This window comes from Ictalurus furcatus, chromosome 2, assembly GCF_023375685.1.
Source record: "Ictalurus furcatus strain D&B chromosome 2, Billie_1.0, whole genome shotgun sequence".
In the NCBI taxonomy this organism is placed as follows: Eukaryota; Metazoa; Chordata; class Actinopteri; order Siluriformes; family Ictaluridae; genus Ictalurus; species Ictalurus furcatus.
The window spans coordinates 22,653,102-22,672,039 of NC_071256.1; the positions used below are offsets into that span (position 1 = coordinate 22,653,102).

The following is an 18,938-nucleotide window of genomic DNA, read 5'->3' on the forward strand; positions in this document are numbered from 1 at the left end:
TACAGTTGTTTTACAAGTTTCATTTTATTCTAAAATACTTTTTTTTTTAAAAAAAAAAGGAAAACACAAGATTCCGTAAAATTTAATTCACAGAAATAAACCAAGTTGATCATAAAAGCAATGCTGCATGTCATATGATCATACAAGGAGCAGCAGTAATATTCAATTTATTCAGTTGTATTTGGCATCTACAATACAGGTGCCTCTAAAAAAAAAAATTATATCATGGACAAGTTCATTTATTTCCATAATTCAATTCAAAAAGTGGACCTTTCATGTATTCTAGATTCATTACACAAAGAAACCTTTTTTTTGTTTTAATCTTGATGATTACGACTTACAGCTCATGGAAATAAAAAAATCCAGTATCTCAGAATTTATAATATAACGTGCGCACACACACACACACACATACACCCCCCTAGAGCCAATCTACTATTTAATGTTCTAAGATTTATAAGTATGGAGCTGAATTTAAGGGACAGAATGCGAACAGAATTCCGTAGCACACTTGAACAGCCGTACACAGTGAACTGAGGACACACTCTCTAAAAAAAAACTCTGCACTAATTAATCAGCTCGATTTACTTTATTAGTACCTATATTGAGTGAATGCAGATGTGCCAGGCCAGACATGGTTTGCTGCAGCAAGATCACTGGTTCCAGCCCATGGCGATTAAAATCCTTCTGCTCTACATACTGCAAAGAAAAATAGAACATTTGTATATAATGCAAACACATTACAAGTTGCCTAAATTCAATCCTAGTGACAAATTATACTAGAGTTTCAAACTAACATAATTTAACCATATCTGATCATGTAGCCGGAGGCAAAATACATCTTTATATTGCATTACGGTGATGGAGAGAATGCTCTTCCATTCTATATACTATCTATGAAAATATTCACAATTTATATAAGTAGCAAATTATTTTGTAACAATGCCTGTTCTCTGCTGCATTATATACGTGTTATAAACATTCATAAACATGCATCAAGGATATAGATTTTATATATATATAAAAAACTGTCTACTCAATATGTTTAACTCTAGTGTAATGTATAATGTAGACAGTCTGTACAGGAAAAGCTGCGGCTTTTTTCAATATTTGCGATGCAACTTGCAGGGTTTGCTTGTGCTTTTTTTTTGTTGCAGAACACTACTTGAATTGGTGAAATTGCATTTGCACCAAATTCTTTGCAGTCTTTTGCAGTGATGTTTGTTGGTAAATGCATCCTCTTAGCTGTACTCATGTTTGACAGAATTGCAGAGGGCTTTGGCTGAATGCATGTTGTGATGACATCACATGACGCATCTTGGCCCAAATCTGTAGAACATCTGTGGTAATTTTTGAAAAATTGCAAGCTCCTGGGAATATTGTGGAGTTTGCTTGATTGTGCGTTAATTTCTGCGATTGAAAAATCGCGAAATCCTGGAGGAACTGTCTAGATTTTGTCCATAAGCTTTGTGCCTCCCCTTTGTCTCATGACCTAACCCAGATCATTCTTTAAATTATAAAAGTTATATAAAGTGCCCTTTAAACAGATACTCTAAGAGTAATGCAATGTGTGCTACACCTCCTGCAGAGTAGCGCTACACAGCTCGATAGCGATGTACTGGAACTGGCGGTCACGCTCCGTGCAAAAGTAGCGGATGACGTTGGGGTGTTCGTCCGACTCACGCAGCAGCTGCACCTCCCGGTCCGCAAAGCTAAAGCATTCTGGGAGAATTCTCTTCACAGCCACTTGCCGATTATCAAAATGACCCCTGGCAAAGAAAAAGCAGAAGCTTAAACATAAGGTTACAGTGCATACACTTCTCAAAACATCATAGTCAGAAATTACCTGTATACAATGGTGCCCTCTGCACCATGTCCCAGAACACTCCTGGGATTAAAGGTGATGTTTCCAACTCGAACAATGTTGGACTCGTCCTCTGAAGAGAGGAAACAAGATTCCGCCAAGTCAGATAAAATCACAAAAATTGAAGACTGTAATCAACCTCAAAGCATTCACACATATACAGATGTATCAAAGCTCATTTAAGATAATTAAAGTGTTTGGATAAGACGGATCACTGCAGATGCACGCAATGTGTGAGTCATGCTCACCTGCATCCTCGTGCTCAGCTGCAGAACCCCCTGGTTCAGAATGAGACAGGTTGGAATGATTGGAAGCACGTGGCGTGGCATTAGCGCTGCTTTGGCCAGAGCTCTCAGCACGGCCACGTGCCACCTCCAGGAAATCACCGTCTGGCAGCAGGTCGCCGGGTGGCTGGAAGAGCAGCTGCTGTCTCTGTAGGAGCTCCAACTTCTCCTCCATTTGCCTCTGGAACTGTTGGTGCTGCAGCTGCTGTTGCTTCTGCATGCTCTGCGTGCAGACAGGACATGTGATGATTTAATTTTCACATTTTTACAACAATACAAATATTAAAACATGCATTATTAAATGCAGCAGTTTCCCTACCATAGAAAGGCTTAGGCACAGCGCCTACCTGTTTTTGCGGCACAAATTAAGCTGGAGGAACGTAAAAGGGCATTTGGGCAACATATCAAAATAAATGTAAAAACTACAGTGAGAGTTCTACGTGCTGACAACCCCCCCCCCAAAAAAACAGAGAGGTGGCTTGATCTCAAATGGAAAAGTAAGCTGGCAACTGGAATGACCTACCAATCAACAATCAGTGTTTTGATGAAGGTGTGTGATTGGTGCGTGATAGATGCTCATTGCCAAGCTAATCAAACAGCTGATTGGATATTTCTCTGTACCGACAACTCAGGATGGCAGTTACAGCCATCGACTCGGATAAGCAAGTTGAAAGCCATTGATTACGTAAGCCTCAACAAAGAATAAATGCAGTATAAACTTTTTTTTGTCAGGGAGTAATTCTTGTGGATGTTAACAACAGCAATAGCAGATAGAGAGATTATATAACTAATGTAGCCTATTTTACAACTAAAGAAATCACTAACCGAGATAACTTGCATAGATATTCATGTACTGAATTAAGTCACATTAGCCAGCGAAGCTAGTGAGTTAACGTTACATATTTCAAACTATGGCTTGGTAGCTAAACAAAGTTAGGCTGTGTTCACACACTACATCTGTTTCTGATGATAACCTCTGGTCAAAGCATTTATTCATATACAGTGGTGCTTGAAAGTTTGTTTGGTAGAAGTTTCTAGATTTCTGCATAAATATGACCTAAAACATCACACAAATCCTAAAAGTAGACAAAAAGAACCCAATTCAACAAATGTGACAAAAATATTATACCTGGTCATTTATTTATTGAGGAAAATGATCCAATATTATACATCTGCGAGTGGCAAAAGTATGTAAACCTTTGCTTTTAGTATCTGGTGTGGCCCCCTTGTGCAGCAATAAATGCAACTAAACGTTTCTGGCAACTGTTGATCAGACCTGCGGCTTGGAGGAATTTTAGCCCATTCTTCAGTACAGAACAGCTTGCTTCAGGTTCTTCCACAAAAATTCTTTTGGATTAGGGTCAGCACTTTGACTTGGCCATTCCAAAACAATATCTTTATTCTTCTTTAACCATTCTTCGTTAAATGACTTGCATACCTAGGGTTGTTGTCTTGCTACATGATCCACTTTCTGTTGAGATTCAAACGATGGACAGATATCCTAACATTGTCCTTTACATTTCACTGGTATAATTCAGAACTTATTGATCCATCAATGATAGCAAGCCGTCCTGGCCCAGATGCAGCAAAACCACGATACTCTCACCACCATGTTTCACAGATGGGATAAGGTTCTTATGCTGGAATGCAGTGCTTTCCTTTTCCCAAACATAATGCTTCTAATTTAAATCAAATGTTCTATTTTGGTTTCATCCATCCACAAAACACTTTTCCTGTAGCCTTCTGGTTTGTCCACAGGATCTTTAGCAAACAGAAGTTGGGCAGCAATGTTCTTTTTGGAAAGCAGTACCTTTCACCTTGCAACCCTCCCATGCACACCACTGTTGTGCAGTGTACGGACTATTACACACATTGCTCTTGTAGTGATTTTTATTGGTCGACAGCTCATGAGCAGGGTAACAAAGGTCTTGAAATTCCTCCATTTGGACACAATCTGTCTGACTGTGGCCTGGTGGAGTCCAAACTGTTTAGAGACGGTTTTGCAAGCTTTTCCAGTCTGATGAGCATCAACAACTCTTTTTCTGAGGTCCTCAGAAATTTCCTTTGTTCATGCCATGTTCTTTAAATAAAACAGCGCGCTCACTCACACCTGATTGCCATCCCATTGATTGAAAACACCTGACTCTTATCTCATCTTCAAATTAACTGCTAACCCTGGAGGCTCACATACTTTTTACTTTTGTGTGAAAATCTGATGCTGTTTTAGAGGTCATACTTATGCAGGTATATATATATAAAAAATCACAAACTTTCAAGCACCACTGTAAAAAATACAATGTTTCAAAATACAGTGTAGTGTGTCCCAAAAGAATCTCAGGGCATTTTTGAAAACATGGTCTACTCCATATGATTATTATGTGAAACAGGTGTCGACTGCCTTCAAAAAAAAAAGACATTATGTGTGAACATTACATGTGAATGAAGCCTTCGGTAGCTTCTTCTCTAAACACTTGTGGCTTGTGCGGCATTTCCCACATTTCTGTCCCTGACAGAAATAGTTTTCTCCCCCGCTCCTCCAGTGTAGTGTGAGAACTGGTCGCAGACAGTGATGCAAGTCCTCATGTAGACAGTGATATAGTGCGAGTTGCCATGCCTGCCTACAAAATCTGCATATTTCATTTTTGTAAAATAAGTTGTAGCATATCTTGCCAAAACTTGTGAAGCCTCAGCCTGGGATGTTGGAATGCAAAAGATTCATTGAAGGGCTGTGATATTGCAGTTGAAATAAATGAAGAAATTCTTGGTCTGTCTCCTTTATGTCCTTTGGTTGCATTTTCAAAATAATTACATATGTATTGCATGTTTATTCTTCCTACGTGTACAAGTTAAGGTAACCCACATCTATTGTCATTAAATCACAAACATGCGATTTGGTGAAATGAATAGATTTTTCATTACAAGTACAATAAGTGTTGCCAGCTTTCTTTCACAAATATGGTATGGATAATGGTTGAATACGACATGGAAAAAAAAACCCAGACAGCACCCAAGATCTCTGAAAACCTAGGGAAAATCCTGAAATGGAGTCATTAAAATATCAGATTACAAAATAAACTGATTAGGCCTATGCCACTATGGCATAAGAGTATCCTTGCTAGCAGGATTTTAGACATGTTCAAGCAGACTGACTGCATTTAAAGCTGAATTTGTTGAACTGCCTCCTTACCCAGCATGACCTTTGCAGGCTAACAGCCAAGACAAGGTAACACAAAGTAACATACATTAAAAATGTGGAAATGTCAAATTATGTTACAGCTCACTTTTGGTCAACACACATTTTTCATAATTTTTGGTTGCTTTCAACCAGAGCAATATCTGATGGGTTTTAGGGGCCACCTCACATATATACAAACTACATCTGGCAGTCTTTAGCATACATGGAATGCTGCCATCAAATCCTGCCAAAATGAGGCACAGAAGAAGACACTTTTCTTATGTTATAATATATAACGTAAGTTACATTATACTTGCAAATAAAACGGTTTATGCCTATTTACTGTCTACATGACACAACTAAACTAATAAATCATTTTTAATGTATGTATGCATGTATGTATTTTGGTGAATGTATTCTGGGCTTGGACTACACAAATGTGCACAATTAATTAGTATCTAATCATACATTTTTAACCTGATCTATTTGCAATTTCCAGTAAGAATGTTCTCAAATATAACGCATTTGAATGTCCCAACGGTTTTTTTTTCTTTTTTTTTTTTACCTTGGGGTAAGTGATGATAAAGGCTACCCAGCCAGCTAGGAGGAAAGTGCTGAAGATAATGGTGGCCATGTCTTTAAGCATGGAGTCCACAGGTGCTTCAGAGCGGGTTGAGCGAGGATGCTTCTCCTGGAGAGCATGGACAGGAGGGGGCAAGGGGCTGCTATCCTCCATCCCACTTTCATTCACCTTCTGTTTCAGGGAAAAGAAAAATGAGCAACCACATGAATCAGTGAGTGTATAAGGAAATTCCTGGCAATTTTACTGGCAACTGTTTTTATGCACATTCCCATGTAAAGTAACCCAGTAGAATGAGTTGGCTTTCAAACCAGTGGAACTGCAAGCAAGTTCATTAAAAACGAGCAACGGCACCATCCTCACCTCCTCAATAGTTTGCTCTGTAGCAGGAGGGATGACGTTGCTGTGCTGACGAAGAAAACCTTCTGGAAATTTTTCCAGAATCTTCTTATGAGCCTCAGGCGGAGTCTCGTGATGACCTACAAAAAAAAGACAGAATATGTTTACAAAGTTGGGCCTTATCATTAACATAGAAAGCAAAACCAGGAAGTCCGAACTGCTACCAATGTACATACTTACAACATATAAATATACATCAGTAACATTTACAGTGCTGTTCTCATGCATTAATAATCATGGGCATATATATGAAGTTGCACTGCAAGAATCAAGAAGGGAAAAAAACCAAAAAAAAAAAAAAAACAACAAACAAAACACACAGCCAACCCACATGTACATCCACCAGAGGGCAGTATGACCATGCTGTACTCTGCAAGCATGCCTCTGGGGTAAAGCAAACAATCAGAGACCAGACTAGACATTTCAGACTTGGCATTATTTCCTCTACTACCAGTGTACATTTCACATCTGATTCAATGAAAAGTGGCCACAAAGTGGGCAGAATGAGGTCACTATAAAAAAAAAAAAGTGTTTCGGTCTGCCCAATTTGTCACAGTGGAATGCTTACAAAAGTTAAAAAAACACAAACATTTCCAACAGCATCCACCTGTATACCAGAGTGCCAGCTGCAGTTATAAACCTGCAGTGGTTTTAAGTTTGTTTTCCTTAGTGTCAAGGGTGTAACTGTGCCTATGCAAGCATGGGAGAACAAGCAGCAGAAGTGGGAACTCAGAGCTCCGAATTGTCTTTTATAACCTCAGTGCATTCAAGCTACAAAGTGGGGAAGAACATGGACACCTCCATAAAATCTTGTCCCATGAACATGCAACAAGGTTTTCCATCAATGAAAGAAAGTTAGCCTTGCTTCCCGGCTTTTGACATATGACATAATTGATCAAAAACATCAATAAATATATAAGATACCTATAAGTAGGAGGTAGTTCCTCATATAGTTGACACGGTTCCGCTCCTTCAGAGCCGCATTGAATTTGACACTGGTGCTGGGAGTGATGACACACTCTTGGTCCTCCTCCACACTGCCCTCCTGGCTACTAGGACCCTCCAACATTGGAAAAGTGCTACCACGTGGCTGAGGGGGACACAAATAAAAAAATGTAATATTATTTTTGCACTACTTTAGTCAAATAATGAGTAGTTTATATAACAATATGACAGGATGAAAATGTACATGGTCTTGCGTGTGAGACAAACGCTTTCTCATGTCATGCAGTGTTGGGCAGCAAGCAGCAAAGTTATTTGACTTGATTAACTTGAAAGAAGCTAAACCATTTTTCTTAACCAGTAGTGATGATAAACTGTTGTATATTCTTAGTATACGCAATATATATTTTTAACATGTCTTGTGTGTCAACAGGTCTCTATCCTGCTTTTGGTTCACATTGGAGTTGATCCTAAAACGAGTTGGCATAGGAGAGTCTCAGAGAGCGAAACCGACAGTAGAGATTTATTTTGCACTTATTCTGAATTTGTATAGTCAGTATTTGAACAAATCAGGGCTTGAAATACAGGTAAGACACACGTGAGAAAAGTGTGCCAAGTGAGGAAAAAACTAATTATTGTTAAAATACACCTGATACTAAATTGTTATTTAGCCTTGTGAAGAGAGGGTTCTGTACTGTAGTACGGTACTGTTTATTTAATTGCTGCAAAGCATTAAAATACTTCGTCTATAATACATTATAATACATAATTATTTTTATGTGACATTTGTGAAAATGGTGCTTTAACAAAGCCACATACAACAGCCTGGAAACAGCATGCTGTTCAAACTGCAAAAGATGGGATTCTGAGAACCTTGCATACCTTTTATTTTCAACCCAGTGACTAAACTTTGCTCTGAAAGTGTCCATGGTTTTAAAAGTTTGTTTCCCTGTTGGACTGAAAAGCAGTGTGTGGAAGTGTGTACACACAGAGATACTGATAGCCAGTGAACTTGTAACCACCAAAATGTAAAAAAACAACAACAAAAAACAACAACAAAAAAAACACAACCCAACAACAATATAATTTAGCCGGTTGTTAGTGAGGCTTCTCACTACATTCAACATATTTATCAAGAACACTAATGAACTGGTCCAGCTGTATTGGAATTAGACAAATACTGTGATTTCTCATGTCAAAACTCTTGCTGTAATCTAAACATGGACTTCCACCTGCGTCACCGCAGATAGTCCATGTGGTCCGGAGCCAAATTACAGGCCCAGGGTTGTGAGGAGTGACGCGGTCACTCTGACTATTTGACATAAGCAGGTACATGTGCACAAGAAATATTCACTCCCCTTATTTGCTATTGTTTGTTTTGAACAGAATTTCTCTGCTCCACCGAGTTGCCGTGCGCAGTTTGACCAACTAAACACTGGCCTACCGAAAACTACACTGGAAGTATCCGGACATGTTTTACTCACCACAACAGTAACTCCATCATGCACCAGAGACGGAGATGCATAGAGGCTTGTGGAATACTTTCCCACATAGAGGGTGGACCTGTGGAGGTAAGAAAAAAAATCTCATCATATTTATATTCCAGGATTCTACACAATCTAACCCCCCCCCCTTCGTATTTTATTTGTTTATTTTTTTAACAAAGTATAAGTGTGCTATAAGCACATTTCATGAAAATCAGAATGATGGGATTTCATGGGAAAATTCCTATGACTAGAACATGATGCAGATCTTGCCACATATGGCATGTTTGAGCATTAACCTCCTCAATATTAAGCAATAACTTATGTGTTCTGACAGCCTTAAAAAGACTCAAGATGGGACTTGTGGTACACATCATTACTTCAGTGCAGTGTTAAAATGCTGAAGATTATACCACAAATCCAGTCAGTTTCATTACTTCAAAATTACCCAGATTACTAATTCAGGTCTTTCGTGAACATTTCACGGACAGAGGCCTTTATATTCTCTTATACCACAGGGCGTGTGAATTCTAAAATCCTATTGATCAGGCATGGATTAATTTTCTGTAACAGCATCTGTGACACTTGTTCAAATCAAATCACAGTTTTATATTAAATGCACTTGTTCTGACATTTTATCGATTCTGTAGCAACCGCTCATTCACAGAGACTTGTATGGCTGACACTCCATATAATCCAAAACTAATAATAAGTGGATAAAAACAGTGATCCCATTGAAAACATTCATCACTGATTTTGTGAAGTGTTCTGTAAGGAGACTATATGGAGTCGAGCAGGTTTTCTGGTTCTTGGTAAAAGGACAAGCTGTATGGTTTCTTTTTTTGGTCTTATTAATTTAATCAGAAATTAAAAAAAAAGAGCGAGTCTAATGAGGGGATATAGAGGAGTTTATAGCTGCAATAAGTGATAACAGGAACTAACTTTTGGACATTACATTACAACAGAACATTAAATGTAGATTACGTTAAATTAACTGATGAAAAGTATGATGTGCTGTTTGTTAATGAATTTAAAAAAAAATTGCTGGCAAATTACCTTGGTACAAGAGGAATAAAACACTTTGGAAGGTGCTGTTCATCGAAAATGATCGACTTGGGGGTGGTAATGCACAACAACAACCCATCATTTATTATTTTCCCATAACAGCATATCCCAAAGTGTTTTTATTCCTTACTTATACAAAACCCTTTATAAATTCCTATACCACACAGCACATAGAAAACCAGCCAGAAATAGGGCGGCAACTGAACACTGTATTGAATCATTGAGCATTTAAAAGAAAATTTATGCCCTTTAAATGCAAATCAATAAGGAACGAGGAAAAAAGAAACTTCAAATGGAATCAAGCTTCAAATCATTTCAAGAGGATGGCAAAATGAATGTCTGAAACTGCTTACATGAGTTTGTCCTCGAGCTTCCTCTCTTGAGGGAAAGGATACTTCCATTGTGTGATACGTCCAACCTGGCCTGAGGTGAAAGTAAGGTAGCGCAGTGTCTCCACGGCCACGTTGGTGTGTGGAACCTTGCGCAGTCCCTCACGCTGCCACATGTATACAGCCACCACGGGAGAGTCATAGTTCTGCACCCACTCCACCGCGCCCGTCTCACTGTCTACGGTCACCACCAGGCCATCGCCATTTGAAACAAAGTGGGCCATCTCTGTTGATTAAAAAAAAAAAAGAGGTTAGAAATGAATAACTTATGGTATCTTACTATATTATGCTAGAGCAATATTACAAGATTTGCCAATTCTTCAGAATGACAATTATGTATAAAGTAGAATTTACTTTTTTAAAATCACCACTGCTTAATGCATTTTGTCAGCACTTTCTGTTCTATGTTAATATCACTCACAGACATGGCCCACTATGAAGACAGACAAGAGACTATAAAAGTTGTTTTTATGTGCAAGCATGTACAGTATCAATATCACATTTCTGTCCTACAAGAAATCGAGAGCTTGAATTTAATAAACCAGTAATTGAGGAACAGAGCAGATATTTTTGCTGACTGGCTAGGTCAGAAATACAGATCTGTGGTAATGGCCATACTTTTCCACAGAATTAGGCAGATAAATTAGCAAAAAAGATGGCCAATTATCTTTTTTATTTATTTTTTTAACACGCATGTAAATATCAATGAAATTTAACTAAATAAAGTGGTGACCAAAGCTGTTAAAAAAGCCTGCTTATTCCGCAGTCACCTGGCATTCAAAATTATCAAGAAAAAAAAAAAAAAATTCCCAAACGCTAAAATAAATTACTTAAATATCTTGTGTGTGATGTTAGGAAAGGAAACCACAGCTCATTGCTCAAATATTGGCCAACAATTTTGTTTTAAAAGATGCATATGGATACATAAACTCCTCCTCTGCCTGGGAATTAATACTGATTGAATTACATTGTTCCCCTTAACCTGTATTACTGCATTAGTTAACAAGCTCACACTATGCTATTACATAGAGGCAGGTACCACATTTTAACCTAGTTAGGAAAACAGAACCTGAATCTGGGCAGCATATTGGAGCTTTCACTTGTACGGTAAATAACTTACAATTTTATTATAAGTCCACTCTTGCAGAATGGGCAAAACTAAGCATGTTGTCACAGGTGTGTTCAAATATTTTTGTACACCATTTGTATACACAGCATATTATGTTCGGATAATAAATAAAATTTAAATATATATAAATTATTATTATTTTTCAATATTGTAAACAGATGAAACAGTGATGGAGTCACGGAGAAAGAGCAGGTAATGAATGAATGTCCACGGCAGCTTATTTATGTGCTTTATTCCCTCCTCTGTAGGCTGCCAGATGTCAGAGAGACCAAGCTGACTGTACCTGCCCAGACTTGAGCTGAGCTGAAATTGAACAGCAGGACCCTGTGATTAATTTGGTTTCATTGTGTAGTGTGTACTCTGAAAAGCACCCATTAATAAAAAGGAGGACCAGCTCTGCTCTCTCTACTTCCCCTGTCTCCTGTGTCCTTATCCCCCACCCCATCCACCAGGGTTATCACACCAGAATATGTAAAGAAAAACATTTATTGTGCAATACATGATATTCTTCATGGAACCATTTATGCTAATTAGAAGAATCCAAAATCATACTATACATACCGACCGAAAAGTTAACAGAATGCGAAAATAAGTGGCTCACTGTATTTGGTGTCATCATCTGGAAGTGTGGATGCATAATCAGAGTACGTGGCATTCCACCGCAGTTCTCGACTCTTGGTGTCGTACATGGTGATAGTGTACTCTGAAAATTAAAATTAAAATTAAAAAGAGGAAAAAAGGCCACAATATAATCACTGCTAGGAACACTATACATAACATCAGAGGAAGCTGGCTCTATTAAAAACTTCCTGAGAGAAGAACAGATAGCATAATTTTTAGACTCCAATAAAGGAATTTCAAGAAAATAAAATAAAAAAGCCTTGTTTCTAGGCAGAAGGAGTCTTATTTTTTGTGTAAAAAGAAAACCAAACTTATCAAGCATGTTTTGCATTAGAAAAGTAGTCTTATTTTAAGAACTAATTTTGTCTTAATAAGATATTCCCGCTAATATTAAGCAAGATGTAAACCAGTAACAAGATACAACAGCGATTTGTATAAATTACCAGCAGAGGAACAAGATGGTTTTCCTCATTTTAAAACTAAGACCACTTGCACACTTACATTTTTCAATGAAGCAGCTGTGTGTCCTGGTTATGTTGAAATCCACAATGAACTACATTACCCACAAGCCCCAGCATGTCACATGACCATATCACATGTCCCACTGATTACTCACTGTTCTGTCTTACTCCTATAAGACATTCCAGTTTTTCAGCACCTAACTGTTCATTGCTGTCGTGTTCATGTGTCCTACAGTCTTATAGTCATGCATGTTTTTGCCTTGTGTCCATTATTATGTTTATACTTCTTGTTTTATGTGCCGTTTATTAAGGTCTCATGCTACAGTCTGGCACTCTGACTGTATACAACAGGTGCACAAAAGGTAAAGATGTTAACTGCCCTGAAACAGACCCAACCTTGCTTGAGCAGATAATCTCAGCTGATGTATGCAAGAACTGCTGCTGTAATCATTAAGACTGTCCTTTGCTCATCCCAGGTCTCCTATTAATAATATGTTCATACTGAACATTGATTTAACATGGTACTGTTTGCCTTTGCTCTTCAACTGTAATGATTTATAATCCCACGATCTGTTGACACCCGGAAGAGGATGGATGGCTATCAAGGTTTCTTCCTCATGTAGCCTCAAAATCCTTGCCTCTGGCTCTCTAAGTATTTGTATCTACATTCTTTAAAGCTGCTGTCACAATGTCTATTGTAAAATAAACCTGAATTGAAATGAAATTTTTCCATGACAAGACATGACCCTGGTCTCACCTGTGCGACCTAAGTAAAGCAGCGACGAAGACGCGCACAGTGTCTCAGCAAAAGAGGAGGTGAGAGTTTGCTGCTTTTCTCCTGTCAGCAGATCTACCACATACCACACGTCCTGTTTCTTACCTGGAAGAACAGAAACATGCAGAGTGCACATGTGAGGACAAGATGTGCAGGTTGTGCCACAGCACCAGCTACAAATTACTCATTTACAAACATTTTAGACTTCTCACGGAGCAGTAGGTAGCAAAATAGCAGTCAACTCCAATGACGTGGTCAGACATCTTATGAAAACGGCCTAAGATGCCACGGACACATGCGCACTACTTCCCTCTTCGAAGAAATTTTCTATTTTGACTGCGGTTCACAGCTGCTCTTAGTATAGTTAAAAGGCATTAAAAGGAAATTTAAATGCAGAAAATGTCTCATACAACATTACCTCAAGATATGCGCCCATATTTGTCTTTGTTAAAGACTGTGCACTTTTCCTAAGGACATTATCCACTCTCATCTGGACATAATTCATCCCTGTGTGTTAACACCAAAATAATTTTGAACAAAGTAAAATTTTCTCAGATGTGAAAAGAAACAAATGAGGTAATACAGACAAACAACGTGTATACATCAAAAAGGATACTGATGAGTGAACCAAGTAGACTTCCTGGGGTTGAACTAAACCCCATTATCATTAACTATTTGAGGATCCATAGTGTTTGTTGGGTGGTGGCTTAATCTGCTGAAAATTATGCTTACATTCTCTCTGGGTAGTTAATGGTATACAAGATGGTATATCCCTACAACAGCCACTATATATATATATTGTGGATTAGATCCTTCTTACAGACAAGCACAATGAGGGGTGGGAAGTAATTTGTCCTGCCCATGTTGAACCAAGAGATTATGTTGAACAGTTAATACAGTTTAGAACCAGCCCATCCTGCTACTATGAATAATGTCTGTTTATTCTAACGGCAGGTTGTGCATGGAATGATAGAAAATGTCTGAAGCTGTTGAGATTTATTTAATCAACCTTTCTGACACAGTACGTCAGCGGTATAGGATAATCAAATAAAAAGACAGAGAAGCAAATGTTGGGGACAGCAGTGGAAGAAAAGGGAGCGGTACATGGTCAAAGAGGGATAAACCCAAATGCTGTGTTTATATCTGGGGGAAAACCCACTACCACAAGCAAAAAACTGAAATGCTAATTCTCTGACCACATGCACATTACCTTTGCATGTACCCTATATCTCAGGTGGTAAATAATGATAGCCCAGGGCTATAACTGACAGGAATGTTCATGTTAACTGCTTTTCAAGTCCGCCTGGCCATATGGATTTGCTCTCTTCACAATAGTGTGCTGGTGGCCATTTTTCACCTTAACCACAAGGGATTTTTTCTAAACAAACTGATAGACTAGTGCAGTCATTTGCAAACATGTTAATCTCACCCATATAAAGGATTCCATCAGAACTGCGGCAAGGGGAAGCCTGGACCAGCTCAGGAATGGTGAAGGGCAGTTTCTGTAATGACAAGAATTTTTTTTTATTATTATTATTATCATTGATTAGGTCTCAAACAGCTCAATCTTATATTCGTGCAAAATGTCATTTCCCGTGAATGCCCAGTGACACATGGTTTTTGAGGCCTGCCCAAAAGCCCCACATTACAGTTTAATTTCAGCTTGTGAAACTACATAAGAAAACCAGAACTACTCTTAAAGTAACATTTTTCCACTATAGATTGGAGCTTTCCTCAGAAAAAGGAAGTGTCATTTCTCTCACTTGCTCACTCACCGTCAGTCCCTCATTGTTCTTCCCACCTAGCGAGTACAGGCTTCCATCATTAGGGTCAGGCAGAAACGCAGGTCTGCAAAGAAAAAAAAAAAGACAGATTCTTTTTTTTTTTTTTTATGTGCGGAAATGATTGTACATGATATTGCATACAGGAAGAATCATGCTAAATCAGCGACTTCCTTCAACAGAGTAGTTCCTGTATTCTTTCTTGAACACAAACATACATTGAGAGCAGAAGAGTACTTACTCAGCCACATGGGTTGGGACCTGAAGAACAGGATCTGCATAGGAAAAGAACATAACTGCATTTCAGTTATGTGCAAATTGTATAATCATGGTAGTATTCAAGTCAGCAAGCAGCTACGTAAAGATAAACAATCTGGGGAGTAAAGGACAATAGACAGTGAAGGTACTGAACACTTTACTCTGCTGAGTTCAGACACTGACACTTTGTTATCGTCCTGAAGTTACACCCATATGTCTGGGAGAATTAGTCCATTAGCTGTTCGGCATTCCTGCTGATCTTAGCTGACCGCGAATATTTGCACTCCTTACTATGCGCTTTACATTGAAGCACCACAGCTTAAATATTTGGAAGCTTTATAACTGAAGCGTGGGTTAGAGAGAGATCATAAGCGCGGGGGGGGGGGGGGGGGGGGGGGGGGTGTGGGAGGCGCAGGCAGATACACAGAGAGGGAGAACATTTTTGAATGCTAATAACAGTATGACTTTGGAAATTAAACGTACATGGAAATGTGACCAGACAGTAATCACATAAAATATACAACACACACATCAAACCAGCATAGCTAACTGGGTGAATATAATAGGAAGGGTACACAGGCTCACGACACGTGTACTCACTGCTGCTACTGCACAAACACTGGCTGGTAATAATGCAAACACATAAGGATGGTCCCTGATTTTAAGGCCTGCCCACGATCATGTCCTCCCTGAAAGCCTGTGGATTCCAGCATTATTACATCTTCTGCTTCTTTAGCCAGCAGGTGAGACCTGCTAAGCCAGTGCATCTGGTTACTTGCAATGCAAGTGTCTAAAACACCATATATGCCACACAACATTACTGAAAAGGATTACCACATGCTAACCCGTTGGGCAGAGTAAAAAGTAAAAGGCGGTGGGCATGACAACCGTCCACTGTGTGACCTTGACGGCAGCGTGCTGTCCGTGTCCTACTGGCTGGGTTAATAACTACCAGTGAACAAGTGCGATGGAGAACGTGAACATACATGATGGTGGTGCTGCAGCAACGAGCCCTGGGGAAATTCACTGCTGCAATTAATGCACTAAAAACTGCTGCTCTTAGATGAAAGTGCCCACTCATGAATTTTTAACCCAGACAGGCCAACAGATAAAATGCATACTTAATATGTGAACGATAAGCAACTGTATTTCGGAATCGCAGCATTTCTATCGGCTTCTGCCATTCGGTTAAGATGGAGACCAAAGACCAACTTGAGGAAATGGAATAAAGTCATGAATCGTTTCTTCTTTACATCCTAATAGCGATCCCTAAAACAGATACAAGGGGCAGTGGTGGCTCAACCATTAAGGCTGAGGGTTACTGATCAGAAGGTTAGGGGTTCAAGCCCTAGCACTGCCAAGCTGCCACTGTTGGGCCCTTGAGCAAGGCCCTTAAGCCCCTCTGCTCCAGGGGTGCTGTATCACGGCTGACCGCAGCTTCCTAACAAGCTGGGATATGCAAAGAAAAGAATTTCACTGTGCTGTAATGTGACATATAAAGGATTCTTCTACTCTGGAATTTTTGTTTGTTTGTTTTTGCTGTCCTGAGTCCTCCATGGCAGTCAGCAACAGTCGATACAATGGTAGGCTATAAATGACGGGGAGGAAAAGCACAATCTTAACGAAGAAGGAGATGACAGCAGAGTTATTGATGTAACTCATGGAAGCAATGGCAGGGCAACAGCAAAATTGAATAGTCAAACAAGAGTTAAACTAATCAGGGGAAGACGATTAAAAGTGCAGTAAATAAAAGTGTCCAGAAATGTGTGGGAATGAGAAGAAGGAAGACTGCAGCTTAAACTATTAGTTTAAATTATTTTGCTTGATAGTTCCTGGTACACATTTAACAACTAGACACATGGTACTATGTGCCAGTGTTTTTCACTGCTATGTTTAAATAGAGTTTTATGACAGAATTGAGTTTAACATACAAAAGCCGACAAACTAATTTGTCGGCTAATAAAATAATCAATCCAGGCCAAGGGTGGGAACTCATTTTGGAGTAGGGGGTGCACTAATTAAAAGCTCACAATAAACGGACCGCTCCAATAAATCGAACCATTCGCCATAATAATGCCAAATTATTAATTTTGTAAGTTTTATTAAAATTGGTATTAGTGAGTGTTTTATTCATATGACTACATTAGTCAATTCAGATTTTTTAAAAATAATTTTCCTAATGCTGTAACTTTATACCAATAAATAGAGTACAAACAAATTACTTTAATCTTTAATATAATCTATATAAAGCCTTCACAACAACAACATTCTCATAACTAGGGGTAAAAACAGACTGCTTTTTTTTTTTAGATATACAATCAGCTTGATTGGTTTCATAGTGGCTTCAACCATTACATTTTCTGGGAACAGCCACTTGCTAGAACTATGCGTTGTCCATTTTTCCTGGAACCCTCGGCATTCAGAGTCCACCTTACATTTCTCGAACAAACTTCAATGTGTTGCATAAAGCAGGCCAGTACACACTACTGAGACTGGTTAACAGTGACGAATAATACCTACTAGATAAATTAATAAGTACATATGGGTGTCAATAAACACTGGAAGACCAAAACTAGTAGATTAAAACAAGAAATGTAATTGGGTTCTCCCTCATATTTGAGTAATCATTCTGCAGGGTGATTTTGCACCCTAGGCAGTTAGGAAGCTATCTAGTTCACAAAATATAACTGTTCATACTTTGAAAAAAAATTCACAGTGCAAATTGCCAAAGAATCACCCCAAATACATTGTTCTTGCTACATTGATCCAACTGAAACTTCTGCTTTCTGGTATACCCTCTTCCTTATGCAACTCCCTACTAGTGTGCTCTATGTAATGCAAGTTCTTTTTTGCATATTATTAAAACAGAAGGCAAGAAAAGTTAAAAGGCATCAATTCTAATTGGTCAGAGCGTGCTTACCTTCCTTAAGCGTCCATTTAATAGAGCCAGAGCGTTTGCTGACGGCGTGCAGGTTTCCATCCAGAGTGGAAACAAAGAGTAAACTCTCAGGCAGGGAGACGCTGCTGCGACTGCAATGTCCCTGCAGAATAGAGAGGATAAAAAAAATATGCAATCATTACTTAAATGCATCTGTGGCAACCTATCGGGTGCCGCTTTGGTTGAATTCTGGCAAATCAATAAAAAAAGAAGAAAAAAAAATCTGGTTTGAACCAAAATTGGGTTTTCCCTCAACTTTCAGAAACCATAAACAATATATTTCAAGAGAACAATGGGGAAATTATTTTATTTTGCTTGTAATCTTGCCACAAAGGTCATGTTGGGAAAGGAACCAGACAAAAGTGGTAAAGAACCAGTCACTCTGCCTAAAGATGTCTAATAGTGCTTGGACCAGGTTGTTTGACAGCTATGTGCCATAGCAAAACTGACATGCTGGCTGTCAAACCGTCCATGACGCTCCTGCACCATGGTCACAAAGGAATCTTTAAATGTGATTTTCTCTGTATATTACTTTCAGGGGTAACCTGATTTTAAAATACTATAAATTTAAATGTGATTGAAATGTATGTAAAAGAAAAACATCTTTCAGTAAGTGTAGTTTTCGGAAGCAGGAGTAGAAATATCTATATTTCATCATGTGAAGGGTTGTCCTAGGCCACAACATATTTATCTACAAATCATTTTAATTGTCAGATGGAGCCATGCAGAATACTGAGACTAGCAGGGCGTGAAACAGTGGCACATGGCTTAGAGGTTAGCACATTTGTCTTGC

At 38.7% G+C, this 18,938-nt stretch overlaps 1 protein-coding gene across 1 annotated transcript in view; it reads right to left on the bottom strand.

The window, feature by feature from the left end:
• The window catches only part of LOC128625304 (serine/threonine-protein kinase/endoribonuclease IRE1-like), a 31,816-nt gene that overhangs the window by 5,666 nt on the left and 7,212 nt on the right, over positions 1 to 18,938 (bottom strand). Inside the window, exons 2-16 of the mRNA XM_053653508.1 lie at positions 18,128 to 18,248; positions 15,191 to 15,224; positions 14,944 to 15,016; positions 14,598 to 14,670; positions 13,151 to 13,273; positions 11,913 to 12,014; positions 10,147 to 10,408; positions 8,729 to 8,807; positions 7,227 to 7,392; positions 6,267 to 6,382; positions 5,889 to 6,077; positions 2,113 to 2,371; positions 1,847 to 1,937; positions 1,580 to 1,769; positions 600 to 699 (exon numbers count right to left, since the gene is read on the bottom strand). Coding sequence (XP_053509483.1) covers positions 600 to 699; positions 1,580 to 1,769; positions 1,847 to 1,937; positions 2,113 to 2,371; positions 5,889 to 6,077; positions 6,267 to 6,382; positions 7,227 to 7,392; positions 8,729 to 8,807; positions 10,147 to 10,408; positions 11,913 to 12,014; positions 13,151 to 13,273; positions 14,598 to 14,670; positions 14,944 to 15,016; positions 15,191 to 15,224; positions 18,128 to 18,248 — 1,978 coding nt within the window. The remainder of the gene's footprint in view (positions 1 to 599; positions 700 to 1,579; positions 1,770 to 1,846; positions 1,938 to 2,112; positions 2,372 to 5,888; positions 6,078 to 6,266; positions 6,383 to 7,226; positions 7,393 to 8,728; positions 8,808 to 10,146; positions 10,409 to 11,912; positions 12,015 to 13,150; positions 13,274 to 14,597; positions 14,671 to 14,943; positions 15,017 to 15,190; positions 15,225 to 18,127; positions 18,249 to 18,938) is intronic.